Source organism: Megachile rotundata, chromosome 5, assembly GCF_050947335.1.
Source record: "Megachile rotundata isolate GNS110a chromosome 5, iyMegRotu1, whole genome shotgun sequence".
Classification (NCBI taxonomy): Eukaryota; Metazoa; Arthropoda; class Insecta; order Hymenoptera; family Megachilidae; genus Megachile; species Megachile rotundata.
The window spans coordinates 13798870-13819249 of record NC_134987.1 but is presented as its reverse complement, the minus strand read 5'-3'; the positions used below and the strand labels follow the sequence as shown (position 1 = coordinate 13819249).

At 33.3% G+C, this 20380-nt stretch overlaps 1 protein-coding gene and 1 long non-coding RNA gene across 3 annotated transcripts in view; one reads left to right on the top strand and one right to left on the bottom strand.

Moving 5' to 3' along the window:
* SNF4Agamma (SNF4/AMP-activated protein kinase gamma subunit) overlaps positions 1-20380 on the bottom strand; it is a 157486-nt gene that overhangs the window by 98131 nt on the left and 38975 nt on the right. For both annotated transcript variants that reach the window (XM_012292977.2, XM_012292981.2), the window contains exons 3-6: positions 16870-17453; positions 1628-1721; positions 856-1193; positions 1-213 (exon numbers count right to left, since the gene is read on the bottom strand). In XM_012292977.2, coding sequence (XP_012148367.2) covers positions 1-213; positions 856-1193; positions 1628-1721; positions 16870-17453 — 1229 coding nt within the window. The remainder of the gene's footprint in view (positions 214-855; positions 1194-1627; positions 1722-16869; positions 17454-20380) is intronic.
* LOC143264495 (uncharacterized) lies at positions 8754-12737 on the top strand. The gene is made up of 3 exons (XR_013038241.1): positions 8754-9742; positions 9833-9967; positions 10149-12737. It is a non-coding gene; the product is annotated as an uncharacterized LOC143264495 (long non-coding RNA).

The window sequence follows — 20380 nt, the reverse complement described above, 5'->3', positions numbered from 1 at the left end:
TTTACGTTTGTCGTCCGAACTAAGGGCGCTGTGGCTTCTATGTCTAATGAGATCCATAACTTTGCTCACAGGGTTTCTGCTACTTTCAGAACCAGCTCGTGGACGTCCAACAGGCTCTCTACCTTCCTTGTGATCCTTACTATCCCTATGGTGATCCTTGTCGGTACGTATATCTGTTGTTGAACTTCCGTGTGAACCTCTGTGCAACGAATGCTGCAAAATAATAGGTATTTAATTAATGATGTAAGTACAAGTTTGCTATTTTATTAGTACTGCATGTATACACTATTGCTCAAAAATGTTTGCTTGCTTGAATATACAAGGACTTATTTGTAACAGACTGATTGCAATTTTGTGAATGTAATTACATGGTTTAGAAGTAGGAAATAATATATTTGAGAATTTAGGAAATGGTAGTCTAGGAATTTGGAAATCTAATAACTTGAATATTAGGAATTTGGATATTTAGGGATTTGAATACTTAGGGGTTAGGTTAGGTGAATATTTTAGAATTTAGGCATTCAGAAATTTGGATATTGGAGATTTGAAAATTTAGAACTTTGTAAATATAGAGATTTGGGAATGTAGGGATTCAAAAATTTAGAAATTGAGGGACTTGAGAATCTGGGAACTGAGGAGTTTTGAATTTTAATAATTTAAAGATCTGAGAAATGTGATAATTTGAAACTTAATTTAAACATCCAATAATTTAAAAACCTAGAAATCTAGACAGAAATGTAAAAACCTAGAAATTGAAAAATCTAGGATTTTCAAAGATGAAAGAGCGCATAGATAAATTCTTTTGAGCGATAGTACATATCAGATACAGCTATCATTTTAAAATCACAGTAATACCTGCACAGCACTTTTCATATTGGCTATAATACTGGGTTTTCTTTTGCTAGCATCAGATTTACTCCTTGGTCTAAAGGCATCGAAGAGTGCTGGTTTTTTGGTAGGACTAGCAGTGTCATCGACAGTACCACCACTTCTTCTACGCTCGGCGCTATTACTACGACTATTACTGCGGCTAGTTGATCCAGATCGTGTTCCGGAAGCTTTTCTGCCACCTTTGCTCGAACTTGAAGAACTCGAGGGTTCAGCCTGCTGCGGAAGAGGTGTCGATTTACCAGAGCCAGGAGCACTTCCAGAAGTTGGTTTTCTGATGCTCCTCGAATGTGATCCCCAAGTACCTATTCACACAAACGATAACACAATTACTATCAATAGCAAGTACATTTTTATCAAACTTTAAACCTTGTCTTATCAACTTAATATTCTTTTACAATTTGAAAGTTATATTAAAATTGAACTGTATATTTTTTTGAAGTACTAATACAATAACATCTTTTGGAAGTATTTGATATTAGGTATATTATGCATTATTAACATACAATATTACAGTTGTAATACTACAGTTTGTATTATCACAATAAAGTCCTTAAACTATCGGAGGTAACCATAAGCAATGTCATTTTTAAACCCAATATTTCTGTACAAGTAATAAAAGATTATCAATAATGATGAAGATTGTATTGTAAACTAATTGAACTCAGAATATTAAATAAAATGCTTAAGCAATCTTTTTCAATTAACGAATAGTAAAATATGTGTGTGATTATCTGACCTGCCCGAGGCCTGTGACCCTGATCTTGAGAAGCATGGTTCGAAGTATCCGTATCTTCGGTGACGATCGTTGGCAATGGTTGTGATCCAAGTTCCTGTGAAAAATAGACACAAATTATTCATCCGTGGTTTCAGACATAACATTTATTATTGGAAACGACAATCGTGTACACACTTTTGTTTATCCCAATAAAATTTACTGTGATCCGTTTATAGAGAATCGTTATCTCATAGCTTCAACAAGTAAAGTGTTTACGAAGAACACAATTTATCGATTATAGTACCATACTGAATGTGATCCATTCATTCAATAATAACATGTCAGGAATTGGCCGAAAGCGTGACGAAGAAATTTTATTGTCTGCTGATCTAAAGCTACATAATACCTATGATTAGATATCGCTATTTAATTAAGAGCTAGGCTATATAATGTTTATATTTAGCTAGATATCGTGGCTTTTCTGCAAGGTGCCCCGTCAGGCAATTTTGACATATTTAGAGATATCTTTTATTGATATTTATCAGAATATACATGTAATTATACAATATATACATAAAGTTATACGTTTAATTCCAAAAATAATCATTGTTATTTATTTGTGTAGCAAATTTTAAGTACGCTGTCACAGTATTAAATAAAATATTGAACCGTGTAATACATTTGATGAAATTATCGACAAATATGACTAACATTTCCCAAATATAGAACAGCGTGTTTTTTCGATTGCCCAACCGTTTTACAGGCTATGGAAAAATATACGGAAACAAATGTCAAGGTTTCATACTATAATAAATCGAGGAGTAAATTATTTTGGCTTCGAATTATTGATAGCTTGTATATTTCTCATAGACACGTTCTTTGCATCTGCCGCTAAACATTCTGCACGAATCGAGTTTAATGGGAGAGCTCTATAACCTTATGCACACAGGCTATTTGTTGGCGGAGATAAAATAAAAACATTGTTACATGAATTCTTGAAATGCTTCCAATTATAACGATAGATCAATTGGAACATCTCCAATGAACGACAATTGAAGCCTACTGTAAATGTCCTCTCCTGTTTTGCATTCATACCGAAACATTTTACAATCAATAATATCTACATTTATATTCATATGTGCACATGCAATATTGTACGAAACATATGTGCACATACAATATTTCTCAGATTGATTCACGTGAGAGTTTCTCAAGAATTTATATGAAATGTGTACGGAAAGCTGAAATAAAATTATAGAATTTTTGAAAAATATTTTCCGGAATATAAGGACATTTAATGAACTTATAAAATGAGTTTTGACTTAATTGTATAATTAATTATGTCTAATTCTATTTAATTATATATTACAAAATGACAGCAGTATGTAAAGTAGCACAACAGTAGAATAGTGAAGTAGTAAAATAGTAGAATAGTAGACTAACAACGACGATGGATTATTCGATGAAAGGAAAGAGATTCAAATTTTCAACGAGCAAACACTTCAATCTGTTACATCCACAGTTTTAACATTTTTTAAATTACTTTTTTTTTACCGTACCCTTTTCAAACAATCTGGAACTAGATCGTTAAACACGCTCTCCGCAGCTTCCTGAAGTGTTCTCAAAACAGAAGGTTTAAGGATCATCTCATGGTGAGATCACAAATGAGCGCGAGTATATTTTTTCTTCGCCGCGGACGCACGGTTCCGAAAACGCGAAACGATTCCCGCGATAACTACCGTATTCGTGCGACGGAAAAAACGTCTACCTTTAATTCATCGCTCGCACAGATGCTACAACGAATTCGTAGAAACACCAGCCACAAAGAATCCATAGAAATTCAATCGATCGATGCCATTGAACTGATTGCATTGACGGCCGTATGCATTAATTCTAATCTCACGTTCATCCGTGTTAAGAGATTTCTTTTACTTGCATACTAGTTTCGATTCTTCTACTTTATTAAATCGTGTCTCACTGGATTGGTCTAGTTTTATGTGAAATACGATGACTTTAAGTGGTTGAAGAACGAATGGTGGAATGATATGAGTTTTACAATTTAAGTTTTATCAAAGTAGATGATTTTGTGGTAGGGGTGGTAGATACTACAGATTTTGAAATTCTTATATTCCTAGATTTATGCGTTGCTGGGTATCTATGGTTATATGTAGATACATTTCTAAATATTTACGTCATAGATACTAACGTTCGTAGGTACCTACACCCATAGATACTTACGACGCTAGGTAAGTATAGTAGATTCCTAGGTCCACAGCTACCTACGTCCTTAGATATTAACGCTTCTTCATACCTACGTTCTCAGATTCCTACATCTCCAGATACCTACGCTCCCAGATATCTACGTTCCCAAATCCTTACATTACTAAATCACTATGACCCCAAATTTCTACGTCTCCAAATTCCCATGTCCCCAAATTCGTAGGTTCCTAAATTCCTCCACATCCCCAAAACTCTACATCCCCGAATTCCCACGTTTCCAAATCTCCACATGCCCAAATCCCTATGTCCCCAAATTCCTCCACATCCCCAAAACTCTACGTCCCCGAATTCCCACGTTCCCAAATCTCCACGTATCCAAATCCCTACGCCCCCAAATTCCTCCACATCCCCAAAACTCTACGTCCCCAAAACTCTACGTCCCCAAAACTCTACGTCCCCGAATTCCCACGTTCCCAAATCTCCACGTATCCAAATCCCTACGCCCCCAAATTCCTCCACATCCCCAAAACTCTACGTCCCCGAATTCCCACGTTCCCAAATCTCCACATGTCCAAATCCCTACGCCCCCAAATTCCTCCACATCCCCAAAACTCTACGTCCCCGAATTCCCACGTTCCCAAATCTCCACATGCCCAATTCCCTACGTCCCCAAATTCCTCCACATTCCCAAATACTTAAGTTCTTAGATACTTACATCCCCAAATACCACTGCTCCTTAATACACACATCCACAGATACCTACTCTATTGATCACTACATCTCTCCATACTCAGAACCTCTACATCTCTATATCTCTATCCCTTGTTATTCACTGTTCTACGCCCCCAAATCCTAACATCCCTTATTTTAATAACTATCTGACCAAACTAGCTTTACTCAAAAGTCCGAAATATTCACAATTAACAAAAAGAATTGTTTATTATCTCTATCTACATATTACTAAAAGTACCTCTATTTCTCCAAACTTGACAAAATTATGAAACTTAAACAAGAGAAAAAATTGCAATGAAAAGATTACTGAGTAAATATTTCAAATTTCTAATCATAATTAAATTATTAAAAACTTGAATTTGGTATAGTATAGATTAATTAGAGAGACGTTTGGAAATTTCAAATGACAACGTAATAAAGTACTATTGATCCTTAACGGGTTAATCGACTATCTGGTGCGAGCCTGTTTCATCAACCTTACACTTTCGCGATATCAAGTTATAACATTCAATCAAAAATGGGTAAACAATTGTGTAACAATCTTGAAAGCGAAGTATCGCATTCTAAAAAAAAGTTCGATTACAAATAACCGTATCTCTGTTCCATAATTTTATACAATATTTATTATCTCGAGAACACCGGATATGGCCGATACCACAGGCTACGTACTGTCTGTAAATAACGTCGAATCTCAATTGTAACAATTGACATTTTTACTGTGCGATAAAACAATTTTCAAAGCAGAGAAAGCACAATGTTATAAATTATCTTCGTTGTATATTTTCATTCACAAAACGGTGTATGTAATTAATTTTCTTAGCAATTAATTTTCTGTGCACACCCCAGACTTTCGTATTTTGGTATAAATGATGAGAATTGTGGCGAAATGATTGTATGTAATTAAATAATAGTAATCTTGATATCGAGAGTTAACACCACGAATTAACCGAACAAACCGATACATTCGAAAACCACGATTCGTTTCGTTCGCTGTTCCAAGCTCGACTGACATTTTCAATCCTGACTGCGTTACTCCGACATCTGATAGAATACCAAGTAAGCTATATGATACAGTTGTGTTATGAAACCAAAAATAAATCTGCTTCGAAATTCGCAGGGCACTGGAACCAGCAAGAAAATTAAACTCCTCGACACCATATGGGATCAATGAGTTCCGCGATAGAATACAAATAAATATTCGCGGAAGAAAGAATCGACCTCCTTTCTTTTATGTCAATGATCAGTTATTGTGAATTTTTATTTTTATCGAATAAATTTTCATGCAATTTAGCGGCTTTTGAAATTTCTAGGTGGATTATTTTTAACGTTGGAAATTTAGAGGTTGAGGAATTTGGGAATGTGGGAATTTGGGGAATTGAGAATTTAGGAATTTGGGGAATTGAGAATTTAGGGATTTGGGAATTTAGGAATTTGGGAATTTGGGGAATTGAGAATTTGGAGATGTGGGACTTTGGGGAATTGAGAATTTAGGGATTTGAGAATTGGGGAATTTGGAAATTTGGGGTATTTGGAATTTGGGGAATTTGGGGAATTTGGGGAATTTGGAGAATTAGGAATTTGGGGTATTTGGAATTTGGAGAATTTGGAATTTAGAGAATTTGGGAATTTGGGGAATTAAGAATTTAGGGATTTGGAAATTTAGGAATTTGGGAATTTGGGGAATTTGAGTAATTGAGAATTTAGGAAATTAAGAATTTGAGAAATTGAGAATTTAGAGATTTCCTAATCTAAAAGTTCTCAGATTTATAAGTATTCATAACACGTTAACATCTGAACACGTTCTCTGAATCCTCAGATAATATTTCTCGGACCAATTCGTCTTGCTTAGAGTCAGATACACTTGTGACATAAATTTTCTACTTGGCTACGATATCTTTCGATATCTTTCCTCCCATGAATAACCATCGACGTTATTTATTTCTCTTGGCACTCTTTTTCGACCTCTTTAGAAGCGACATTTTTTGGTTCTCTGTACCGAATCAATTCAACAATAACCCAGTTACAGATGACGCTTGATTATTTCTATGGAAATATTTTTGCTCATTCTACATTCGGTTTCCGTTTCTAATGAAAAAGAAACACGAGTGCCTTTGTTCCTATGAAAGGACGTTAATACACGAATCGTATAAAAGTAAATTTCCTCGAAAAAGTTTATGAAATTTGTTTGACGATGTTGTATGATTCGCTCGTAACAAGTAGATAAGAAATCAAAAGATTTATGTTGACAAAAAGAAGGAAAGATGTTTCTGGGAGATTAATCAGTGAAATGTGTTTTATGAATACGATAAAAGAAATGCATTGGAAGATTGCGAATGGATTGAAATGAATTCCCCAAATTCCTAATTCTTCAAATTCCAAATTCCCCAAATTCCATATACCCAAAATTCTTAATTCTTCAAATTCCTAATTCTCCAAATTCCAAATTCCCCAAATTTCCAAATTCCCCAATTCTCAAATTCCTAAATTCTCAATTCCCCAAAGTCCCACATCTCCAAATTCTCAATTCCCCAAATTCCCAAATTCCTAAATTTCCAAATCCCTAAATTCTCAATTCCCCAAATTCCCAAATCCCTAAATTCTCAATTCCCCGAATTCCCACATTCCCAAATTCCTCAGCCTCCAAATTTCCAACGTTAAAAATAATCCACCTAGAAATTTCAAAAGCCCAAATCCCTAAAATTTCAATCACACTTAGCACATAAGACCTCTAGTATTAATATATCTGTACCATCTAATACATCCCTCATAAAAATCTTAATTCCATCAATTGAAAGTTAAGTCCACATATAATCATCATATAAAATCTTCTATCAGCACAGAAATTAGATAAATGAAATGAAATAATTCCATAGTGCTTATGGTTAATAGGATAACACAAATACAAATGGTCTTTTACAAGAAGAAGGACTAATATTCAAGGTAGAATTAATTGAAAAAAGTTCGAAGGTAAACTAGATAATCAAACAGTGTACTTCAGACTGAGTTAAAAGTTATATCTATTGATTACACTTTGTATAAATACATCTTTCTTTTGACAAGGAGATTCTGTTATACCGCTCTTAAGCCTAATGCAGTTTGCCAATAGTTAATCAGTACTTGAGCTCGAGCTGATAAGATTACTAAATATCCTGATCGGCAGATCACGAGTGAACGTGCTTTGTAAATGATTCAAAAACACCTCTATTTCAATTTGGAAACATTTTCTAATATATTATTATTTTTGTTGAATGGAATAAAAATTAAATCGAATGAAAATTAAATTGTATTTACAGGACACAAATTGCAATTTGTATTTAAATTTTAGTGAAAATTAATTGTCTGTAAATTTTGTTTAAAAGTAATTGTCCCTAAATTTTGTTGAGAAATAATTATCAACCTTATTTTAACAACGATGACGTATTCTGCAAAGTATACCAGAAAAATATACAGGTGTACATGACGTATAAATTCTTTCACTTATCTGACATCATCCCCTAAAATGTAGCGAGAGTAACACAGAAAATTTAAGATATAATTTAACTTCTAAATTTAAAATACGATAAATCTAATTATCAGTAATCAACATGCTTGAGTATCGATTTAATCTTTCTAGAGTAAACGCAGACATATTTATCGATAAATTTTTCGATCAAGAATTTCACTTCGTGACGAAATATTTTCGAGTAGCGTTCGATCACTGAACCTCCCCTTTTATTATTTCGAATCTATGTGTAGAAAATAAATTTCTTACCTTACATAAATAAATTATTTGTTCTATGAGTTAGATGTAATTTATTTTAAAGCAATACGTCGAGTACTATTCTAATTATTCTTTCTATTAGACATTCAAAGTTCATAGATATTTTAAGCAACGGCATTGAACTCGAGTTGTACCCAGAAGGCACGCATGGGCAAGTTTAATACTATAATAGTGAATAATAAGTAATTCTCATTATTCAATCTTTTTGAACTTGATGTTGACAATTTAGATGTATTAGAAAAAGAAAAAGAAAAATTTGTTATTATAAACTGTGCTGAATTGCTATTCAATGTATCCACAATAATTAATTATTGATTACAGGAAGTGACTACTATAAAATTACAACGTGTATGGTAAGGCAGTTGTAAGAAGCCTCGACAAAAGTACGAAATAAAATAAAAATTATAATAATTGTTTTTAAATGTTCAAATACAAAACGATTAAATTAATAACAAAACAAACACTCAAATTATTAATTTGTATCTATACAACTGCTTTCTAAATATCTGTAAAAGGTACATTCAAGACGCTACTACCGTATTCGGAAGGCATACATTGAGCGCCAAAAGGCACACGTCTAACTTAACCTCAAATTAAGTTCGCATACATTAACGCGGAACATGAATAATTCATAAACCGGATAATATTACTACAAGTAAACAATACGCGACGAATAAATTGTTCCAATAAACAAAAAAGTGAACACAAGTACCTTATACGTTCCATACTCCACGCAACGATCTAATTGCGGCACAAGGGAGTACTTTCGAACTCTTCCCAACGACACTGTCGACATATTTTCACGTGTTACGCAGTAAATAGTGCACCACGGTGATCTTCAAATATTCACAGCAGGTGGGTCGTGTACCCATCGAGATTTCATCGTTGACTGACAGCACCGGCACTTGTCTGCACCACAAGTCACGAGCAGATTCACTATCACTTGCTTAATGGTATCTTTCGGTATTGTCGAGGAATCGTATCGATAATAATTTTCCCTGAAGAATTGTTGTAATGTTCGCTTATCGCGGATGAATTGTGATTAGCAAGATAATACCTGTTACAGTCTTGTGTACGTCGATTTACGAGTGCGAGAAACGTTCGATCGAGATTTCATAATACGTGTACCATCTGTGTTACCGTTTTATTTTTCGCGATTAATCGAAGTCGATGCGCGATCGATTATACTGGTCAAACTTCTTCACTGTATAGACGTCTTAAATATGCAATGTACACGTTCTAATGCGTGAGGCGTCATAACGTTATCGCTGGATAAATACAATGGGATGTTACCATAGTAACCATAATTGATGAACTATACCTGCTGATTACATTGACCGTTCGCTATTTCTTAGAAGACAGCGTAAGGGATAGAATTTCAATTTTACAGTTTGTATTATTTGACAGTGCTATGAAACTTCAAGGTATTGTATATTTCACTATTACGATTTGTGTATTGAAAATTAATTATGACAAAGAATATTTTAATTTTAATTTTGTAATATTTTATTTAGGTTTTAACGTAACTAGAATTTCTGTCACATTAAGCATAACTAGTGACTTTTTGAAATTCGACAAGCTGAGAACTGGAAAACTTGGAACTAGAAAATTTGGTAACTGAGATTTAAAAATTTAGGAAAATTGGAAATGTGAGTATTACATTTGATAATTTATCAATTTAGGAATTTGGTAAATTAAAAATTTCAGAATTTATGAATTCAAAAATATGAATTTATAAAGTTATAAATTTGCAAATTTCTGTTAATTCGTAAGCTCATTAGCGATCACATGATACAACACTAATATGATATTTTTAATTCCCCATACTAGAAATTTTCTTTGACCTGTAATGAATTTCAAAATTGCCGCCATACTTAGCGCATCTTATCGCCATCTAACGATCGACGCGGCACACATGATCAACCACTCCAAGCGAAGATTTAACTTGCAACGATAAAGAAGTACCCTAAATTACCCTTGATCAAGAGAAAATAATCAAAGGCATCAAACAAGACGAATTAACTGCAAAAGTTGTCGACTAAATAGTATGATCGAAGAGAAGCAGTGTGAGAATGTCGAGACTGAAAATAGATTTACTGCACACAGAATGCAATTACTCAGTTCGGATGCCTGTAGCGAAACGAAGCACGTGTAAAATTCTTTGTACTCTAAAACGGGCATATGAGTCGTCGGACGATCATGTTACGCAACAAAGAGTAAAATATCGCAAACAACAAATAAACTCCGTTCACTTTGAATAATTTCATAGTTTACTTTTAGAGAAATATGCAATTTGGAAATATACAATTATGAATTGTTCCAATATTTATTTAACTTAAATTAGTAATATTAATAAATTGTAATAATATTGGAAATATTAATAATTAATTTGCGTTTAAGAATTTAATAAATAATTGTAGCTTGTGCGTTAAGTAAAAGATACCTCAGAACATGGAATGTTGTAAATTATAATTAGCATTCAACGAGGATAATTATTTGTTGAACAGGTATATTTAGGTAATACCGCATGTTTGAAGATTAATTAGTGATTGCTTGTATTAATTAACTCTGGAACGGTAGTGTTGCCAGTGCCTCAGCCAACAATTAACTTGAGATTACTATGAATACTTTGCTATGTTTGATAAATACAGAGGTGGATATCGCATGTTCAGTTATATTATAGTAGAACATACCCTTGTGTTATGATCAATAACATTATCTGGAATTAATTAACACTGTGAATTTTACTTATAGTTGCTGTACTTATTACATAGATCTATCACTTATCTTAATGGAAATCATTTTACATTACAAAAAGTAGGTAATTTTGTTACATAAATGAAAGGTTGAAGGACAAAAAAGCAATAAATATAGCAACTATTAACTTACGTTACTGATAATAAGATTATTATAAGAAACTACTTTCAAAAGATAAATGCTATCTTTTTGAATTTTAAAAAGACCGCCATAGAACTGCGCCCCTGGCGCCACCTAACGGTGATTGGTCAAAGCACCATAATTGCAAAACTTTTCATTACAAAATAATTTTTTTTAATCTTTTTTTTGTTGAAATATTATAAATTTTTAGATATTACATTTGGAATTTTAGAAATTTTCATATGTCCAAATTGAGAACTATAGGAATTTGAGAATCTGAGAACTTTGGAATTTAGAGATTTAGGAGTTTAGGAATTTGGAAAATCTCAGACCTTAGAAATTTTAAAATCTAGGAAATCTAAACATTAGGGGTACCGAAAAGTAATCAAAATTATTTAGAAATTTAGAGATTTGGGAACTTAAAAATGTGGAAAATTAAAAATTCAAAAACTTCAAGATACAAAACATTGTTAATCATCTCTTGCACAATGTTTCCTACTTTTAATGATATAACGAGCTCTCGTATTTTAATACGAAAATTCAGAGACACCCTATATAGTGAAACACTGTTCATCACGCGATGTTGTTAAAAATGTTACACTCGATGTATTATTAAGTAACCAACTAATAGTCCATACTAGTTACTCATAACGAAACCTGTACTGACCTAATCTCACAGCGTTAGTTAATTGAGCGAACAGTTCACGTACGAAAAGCATCCATGAAGGAGACCTTACGTGTCCAGGTATCCGTCATAACAGCCCTCAACGCATTGTAATTCGTCTTTCGAGCGAATCGATAAAGCTTAAAGGAAGCCTTGTGTGCCTACCACCCCTCACCTATCCTCTCCCATGAAACATTAAAGACACATGTTGAGATCTGGGCCAAACGATATCATGAATTTAAAATAAATAACGTTCGAACATCTTTTTGTCGATTAAATCCGTTATTCGAGTCATCTTTTTATCGTTTAATCTATCATTCAAATCACCTATTTTTTATGTAGTTTGTGCTGGTTTCCATTTAACGAAAAATAAATCTTTTCATGGGGTTTTATAAGCGGTTTCAGTTTTACGATTTGAAATGTGGACAAAAAGGAATAAATAAGATATTTAATATTATTTAATACTGTATGTTATATATAGTACTATATGTATAGTCTTTGAGAGATAGAATTACATTTACACTCGCGTTATGTTGCCATTTTTATAAGGACACACTTCCTTTCTGATCTTCCTGATCTTTCATTGTGTAGTACACGAGGATTCATGGAAAATATGTGCTAAACGGGATTGCCTCGCTTTATATTACCGTATTTATATTACCATTGCAAGTACGTTACGCATTCACCACGCTATAATGATACTAATCCGCCGTGTTATAATTATTTTGAAGGTAAAATTTCACCTCCAACTTTATCCGCTTATGTTTAATGATAATCTACGCGGTTGAAATAAGAGGATCATCTCTAATGATTTCACCGAAAATTTATTATTTTATTATTTATAATAAATGTATACTCCCCTATTATCTATTGTAAGTTTACTGTTTGCTACTATCTATAATTATCAGAATTATCTCTACAATTATGAGAAGTTCTTTGTCATTATTGTTGTAACCTTTAGTTAATTTTAAAAGAACATGACTAGTAATAATAATAAAAAGTTACGATGCAACTCTTTTCTGAAAAGTTTGTTTAAAGAATAGTACAATACATTTTGTAAAAGAAAAATATGAAATCATATTTATAGAAGACTAGAAATGTTTCAGATAATTCTATTGATTATGAAATGTGCAATTCATTTTTAGCAATAATTGTCACAATTATAATTTATCAATATTGTTATATGTAATAGAGTGCAACACAGGATTAAATAGCAAAAATTGTCTAAAACTGAAAAATTGCCTGCACAAGGGACACGTTGTTGCTTCTACGTTTATCATGGTTTCACTGCTTTATCGCACATCCAACGTCTGTTTCTAACTGATATGATTTGTCCGATGTGAAATATGAAAAATGACGTTAGCTAAGAAGTTAACGTGTTGCAAGCAATTTATTTTCTACTATCTCCTATTTTTATTAGATATACACCAAAATTTTAGTCATTTATTTTCAACGCTCTAATTATTAATTTAAGGTGCCCTAACATTAATTTAATTTTCTTGATTGCATATATTATTCAAAGAAAATAGCTTCACTTGTAATGATTTGAATAAACTAAAAAAAAAGGGCAATTAACTTATATATACATATTTCTTTTACTCAATTAGATTTTACAAAATAAATTACCAAAAGCTCATGAATTTTTTTGAAGAAATGAAGTGAATAATACGAGTACCTATCATGATATAAAACGTTGAAAAAGACCAAAATTAATGTTAGATTGATAGTACAAAGAAGTATCTAGTAGACAGAAGTGTTTCAGTTTGCTGAATTTTGTATTAAAAATAATCCTATGAATCATCCATGTTACAGAAGAGCATATGTGAGTAATCACACATGATCACTAATAACTAAATATCTTGCTCCATAAAAATTCCTTATACACCAAAGAACAATTGATACGTTGTGTAACAAGATTTCAGATAGATAGGATTTGTAGTATCCCCTTAAAAAGCTACGGAACTTTTTGGCCAATAGAACGGTTGAGCCTTTGTTTTAAGGACGGACAAGAAGTTCGTTAGCAAGATCCGTGTTCGTATCTCTGATACTTCGTGACCAAGGTAATCTACCCTTTCCAGTGAAAGAAGGTAAGGCCCTCGAAGTCTCCTGAGGCCAGTTCATCGAACTTCTCTTTTTGCAGACCGTACATCGCGATTATACCCAGAATCGCTGGCTTGTTTACGGAAACTGTCGACCGTGATTCGCAAGTTCCGCCTTGCGAATAAATTCATCATTTTTACGGTAAATTGCTTCCACGAAAAATCTTGCAAAAATACGAACCAGATGCGAAAACTCAAACGAACGGTTATTTTCAAACAAAACATCAAACGTTCACTCGAATTGTGAACGATGATTGTTCAACGGACATTCCGGGAAATCGTAATTATAAAAATTAATTTTTGACGTGATTCTACGTTTTGCAACGTAATCCTCGATGCAATAGGACAAACTCAATTATTTTTTTGACGTAATGGAAATATTCTTTTTAACAGGACGGGGATTTTAAAAATACCATTTGAACCGTATTAAATCAAAATATACTGTGAAAATAGAATTTTGTTTGCTTTCTAAAGCGTGTTATTTTGAAATCGTTTAAAAAGTTGTGTAAGACGAAAATTCGGTTACATCAGCTTTTGAAATATTACTGACAATAAATCGAACGGGTAGAGATGAGAATATAAATTTATAAATAATTATTAAATTATTTTTTCAAGTATTCTTTTTTCTACTGTTTAATTTGTTTTAGAATAAATGCAAAAATCGAGATGAATGTAGAAGATGAATTCTAGATAATCATAAAAAATTCTTTTTTAACGGAACATCTAATTTGTGACCATGCTGCAAAATCGCAATTTCATCGTGGAGAAGCATTAATTAATTAAAAAATAATTATACTCATTTGTTGAATTTTAATAACATTGTAGAAAAAAATGTGAGATACGAACTTAATTGCCAATTTATTATCAACTATAATTGTCAATTATCTGTCTGCTGTCCAATGGTGTCTTTTGAATTTTCATAAAACAGTTGAAATTAGAGAAAATTAATTGGAAGTAAAAGTCGACAGGAGAAAACTGATTGAAAATTAAAATACGCTGCAAATGAACTAAATTCAAAATTAAAATAAGAACATTCGCATTAAAAATGAAATATATAAATAAATAAGATTCGATCAAAATTAAAATTCGATTAGATCAAAATATAAAAACTAATGAAAGTTTCAGTAGTTCTTTCTTTCTCAAGAATGTTTTGCGAATAGTAAAAACAGCATAAACACCGTTCCACAAAAAAGAAGAAGAATAAAAAGGAAGAAAGAATTTGCTTGACTCGAGATCACGCGTGAAGCGGAAGAGCCAATCGATTGATCGTGCGTTCGCGTGATTGGTCGCTCGTGACAACCATAATTCCACCAATGATTATGCTTAACGACCACACCTTACTGGTTGTGAACGATACTTTAAATGGTCAGCCGTTTACGAACGAGCACGCGTCTCATCGAGTTCGATTTCCAGCGAGAACAATCAAACCCATCGCTCAGACTATTTTTGCTTAAACCTTTTCCTTTTTGAAGCATTTTTCATTTCTAAGATAATCACAACTCATAAATCTAACACTAATGATTTCTATGAAAATCACAATTTATAATTCAAAATGATACACTCTGTATGCGAACTCGGTTCACATATTCACTCTGCTATTGTAATAAAAATTTGAACAATGTACAATGATCATTGTAATAAAAAGAAATATAGGAAAATTCTTCTCAGCGAATTTATGCACTGTAAGACTAACTGATAAAAGACATAAAATCACCTAAAAAATTAGTTCGTCATTTCATGCTTTTATTATACTAAATAAGCCATTTATTTACTTCATACATTTTCCTTATTTTATTCTCTAATATGACACACACTAAATACTAGATATCTCTTAGCTAAACAAAGTAAATTAAATTTCGTGCTTATAATAGTTCACTCCATTTAATTAAAGTAGTTTTGAATAAGAAACCTACTGCCGCCAATTTGATAAGTTTAGTCATTTCAGCAAGTTCTCCAATAAATTACTTGTACGCACAATTATATCTACAAACAGCTGTTTCACAATTTGAAACTTTATCTTCGGTTTCATCGTTTGTGCAGTTCACTTTCATAACGGTTTAAGTCGGTAAACAAATTTGCAACGCTGCTCCTTTTCGTAGCAATTAGTCAATTAATACAATTAGATGCAGCGGTCTGCTTCTCTTATACCCGACGTACAGTCCGTATAAAATCATCGTGGATACCAAAGCTTTGTGTTGCAATCTAATTATTCGGAACTTTTATGTACAATTAAAAGGAAATTAGCTTGTAACTAACTTTAGAATTACGTTTTTCATATTTAGAAAATTATGTAGAGTTGCGTATGTATTCAACGATTTCAATAATTTTGAAATTTTAGTAACATGCAATGTAGAACAGATTATCTAGTAGCATTGTATAAGGCGTAAAATATAATACTATAATAGTAAAGCAAAAATAGTATAAAATAGGAAAACTGCTGTACAGTGGAACGGTGTAATGATAGACTAATAAAATAGTAGTGTAACAACATGGTCGTTTGGTGCAGCAATATAGTTGCACAAGAGTATCTATACAACAGTAGTACATTACTGCAGAACTATAGACAACTATAGAATCAGCAGTATAGTAGTATCATAGAAAAGTAGAGTAATAAGATCGTTCAGTAGTATAATAATAGAGTAACAGAGAAGTAGGGTAGTAGAATAATAGAAAACTAAAATAGAATATCAGAATAGTAAAAATAGTAGAATAATAAAATAGCAGAACAACAGAATTGTAGAATAATAAATTATTGGTATACGAATAACATCCGTCATTCCAAAAGTACATGAAGGCAAACACATACTATTCGCTCCAATAAAATTTCGAAGAAACCGAAGATTTCTAGTTAAAAATAAAACCTCCCATAAACGAATCACAGTAATAACCCAAAGATCAAAACGTCACTTACCTTTCTCTTCCTTTCCTGAACGAAATCCACCCTTCGAACCCACACTTCCTCGGTAGAATCGTAATCTAGAGTACTGGAGCTGCTGGCCTGGCTCTTCATCTCGATCAAACTGCTATCGAAGAACCTCTTATCGAGATGGGGACTAGGAAGAGGGCTGGTTCTCGAGAAGGTCATGCTGGTCGAGTAACTAGGTGGATCGGTTGCAGGAAAGGTCATCCCGGGTCCCGTGGTGTGTCTCCTCCTCAACGGGGGCTTCGTGGTCGACGTGGGCGAGGTAACGGTGCACGTGGTGAATCTCGAAGAGCTGGTAGTCGTCACCGTGCTTGTCGACGTTGTCATCGACGACGTTGTCGTCGAAGCTGCCGTCGTTGTTACCGTTGAAACGACGCTCGTTTTCGACTCGGACGCAGTGGTTGCCGCATTCGATTTCTGATCGATCTTCTCCGAACTAGACTTTTCGGAAGCTGACGGACTAGATGCTTTCGAGGAAACACTCTCGTTCTTCTCCTCGGGCTCCTCGCTCTTCGCGGTCTCTTTTTTGGTCTCGCTCGCGGTCTCCGCGATCGAACTTTCCACATTTTTCCCTGGAACAGAGGAACCCGACGGTTAGCTGAACATCGGAGATCTGCTTGCATTATTGCGACAAAGAGACCATTATTCGACGCACTTGTAATACTGGACTCTCAAGGTTTCCGATCATAAAGACTGCTCTGTTACAACCTTTGCAATCGTATGAGGCCGGTGTCGGACTCACTGAAGTACTCAATTAATCGTCGCGTACTTTTTACCTCAATTCTAACATTTGGAAACATTCGAGAGAAAACACTATTCAATATGAATTAAATCTTTTTTATACTTCTATATATGAATGTATATATACAAGTTTTATTAGGTCAAATACACATAAGTACCAGATTTTTAAATAGCTAACGTCACAAGCAAAGATGACATAAAAGTGTTGCAAAATAGTGATTAAGATGTATCAATTTGAAGCTTAAAGTTTGCTGAAAAATATTACATAAACGTTTTATAGGTATTCTTAATACAAAGTGACTGGTTCTTCAGTAAACAATGGATTGATTAATTTATAGCTTAGTACTGTCTGTCACTAGTGATCAATTAGATGTATGTACTTGTATGTTATGAAATATACATGATACACAAGATGTATGTTTATGGATCATATAAACGTTTCACAGATATTTGTAATATGAAGTGGTCAAATGTTAAAAATTATTATGAATTATTATGTATAACACAAAGTAGACACAGAATGGTTTAAATAGAATGCCTATTTATATTCTATTGGACAATGTTATATTAAAAATCACTTATCAATTATGATTGACAAATGTTATTTCGTCACTTCATCAAATTTTAAACTTCAGGTCAACATATCTATAATCAGAGTTATTTTATGGTACATTTACATCATCAATACTTGTCAGACGTTTATAATACATAAAACACTCGAGGATACGTAGCTAAAAATATACGTCTAGAAGAAAATATGTACAATTGTACATCCATCAACGCGGAACAATAAACTGACGTGTCCCAGAAATCTCTGTACGCGAAAAACATCAAACACATTGAAACACAGCAACGTTTCACAAAGATAAAAAGTATCAACTGTTACATCTTGTTTCCGTTTTTGGTAATAATCTATTAATAAAGGGTATCGTTGGGTAAGTAGTGACTTTTCGCGCTGTTTGTAGAAACGTTGCCAAACGGAACTAAACGAAGCGAAACCACTAGCCGCACGCTAATCTTAGCTCTCATTGAACGAGAACGAGCTCCTGTTAATAGCTCTTCGCGCGTTTTAATGCTCGAATCGTGTTTCGTAATATGCTGCTTTTCTCGCAATCTACCGCGGATGTACACGCGGGAGCAAATCTGGCTTCCTTTGATTAGGAACACGTATGCAAACCTGATCACTTTTACATCGCCAAACTTGTTGGACACGCTGCATGGGTTAAAGCTACCGTTTCTAACTTTCAAGGTTTCAGTTCTTCAATTTTTTTAAATTTTGCTTTTATTTATAATAGGTGTTGATTTTCAAGAGTTATTAAGGTTCTATAGTTCTAAATTTTTTGAATTTGCAAGTCATCAATACATATCACAACTTTGAATAACTATTTCCATAAATTCTACGTCGCAATGTCTCTATATCACAGAGTCTCTACATCTTAAAATTTCTACTTCTCAAAACTACGATTTAAAAATTTCTATGCCTTAAAAGTTCTGTGTACCAAGGTCTACGTCTCGAAATTCCGACGCTCCACAATTTCTATATACTAAATTTTTTTTGTCTTAAAATTCGTACGTTCTAATATTGCTGCGTCTCAATACTCCTACGTTCCAAAATCCTTACGTTCCAAATTTCTTACGTCCCAAAATTCCTACGTCCCGAAGTTCATGCGTCACAAATTCCTTACATCACAAAATTCCTACGTCCCGAAATTTCTACGTTCCAAATTTCTTACGTCCCAAAATTCCTACGTCACAAAATTTCTACGTTCCAAATTTCTTACGTCCCAAAATTCCTACGCCCCGAAATTTCTACATTCCAAATTTCTTACGTCCAAAAATTCCTACGTTCCAAATTTCTTACGTCCCAAAATTCTTATGTCCCGAAATTTCTACGTCCCGAAATTCCTACGTTCCAAAATTCCTACGTTCCAAAATCCCTACGTTCCAAAACTCCTACATCCCAAAATTCCTACATCCCAAAATTCCTACGTCCAAAAATTCTTTCATCCCGAAATCCCTACGTCCCATAACTCCTACGACCTAAAATTTCTACATCCACAAATTTCAAGGTCCACAAACTCTTGGACCACCAAATTTCTTGATCTCCATTTGTCTACATCTCCACATCCTACAGTCCCCAAATACCTATATCCCAAAATTTCTACATCCTGAAATCCTTAGGTCTCCAAATCCTTACTCCTACAAATTTTCAACTCCACAAATACTTATACCACCAAATTCCTTGATCTCCATGTTCCTACATCTCCACATCCCGAATTCCTCAAATACCAAATTCAATAATACTTGTATTCCGAAATTACTACGTTCACAAATTCATAAATTCATTCTCATATTCATAAGTTTCATAAGTTAAAAGTTTTTAGATGTCGAAATATTCAGAAACTAATAAATTCCTCCATTTTCCATATCTACCCTAATTCCTGAGCTTCCACATATTCATATATGTATTCATGTATCCATAGATGTATTCATATATCCATAGATGTATTCATGTATCCATAGATATATTCCTGTATCCATAGATGTATTCATGTATCCATAGATGTATTCATATATCCATAGATGTATTCATGTATCCATAGATGTATTCATGTATCCATAGATGTATTCCTGTATCCATACATGTATTCCATAATACTATAATACATCTCCAAATTGCTAAATCTCCTAAAATCTCTAAAAATCTCCTAAAATCCCTGGAAATCAACGAGTGTAAAATGTTATCTTGCTTGAACGT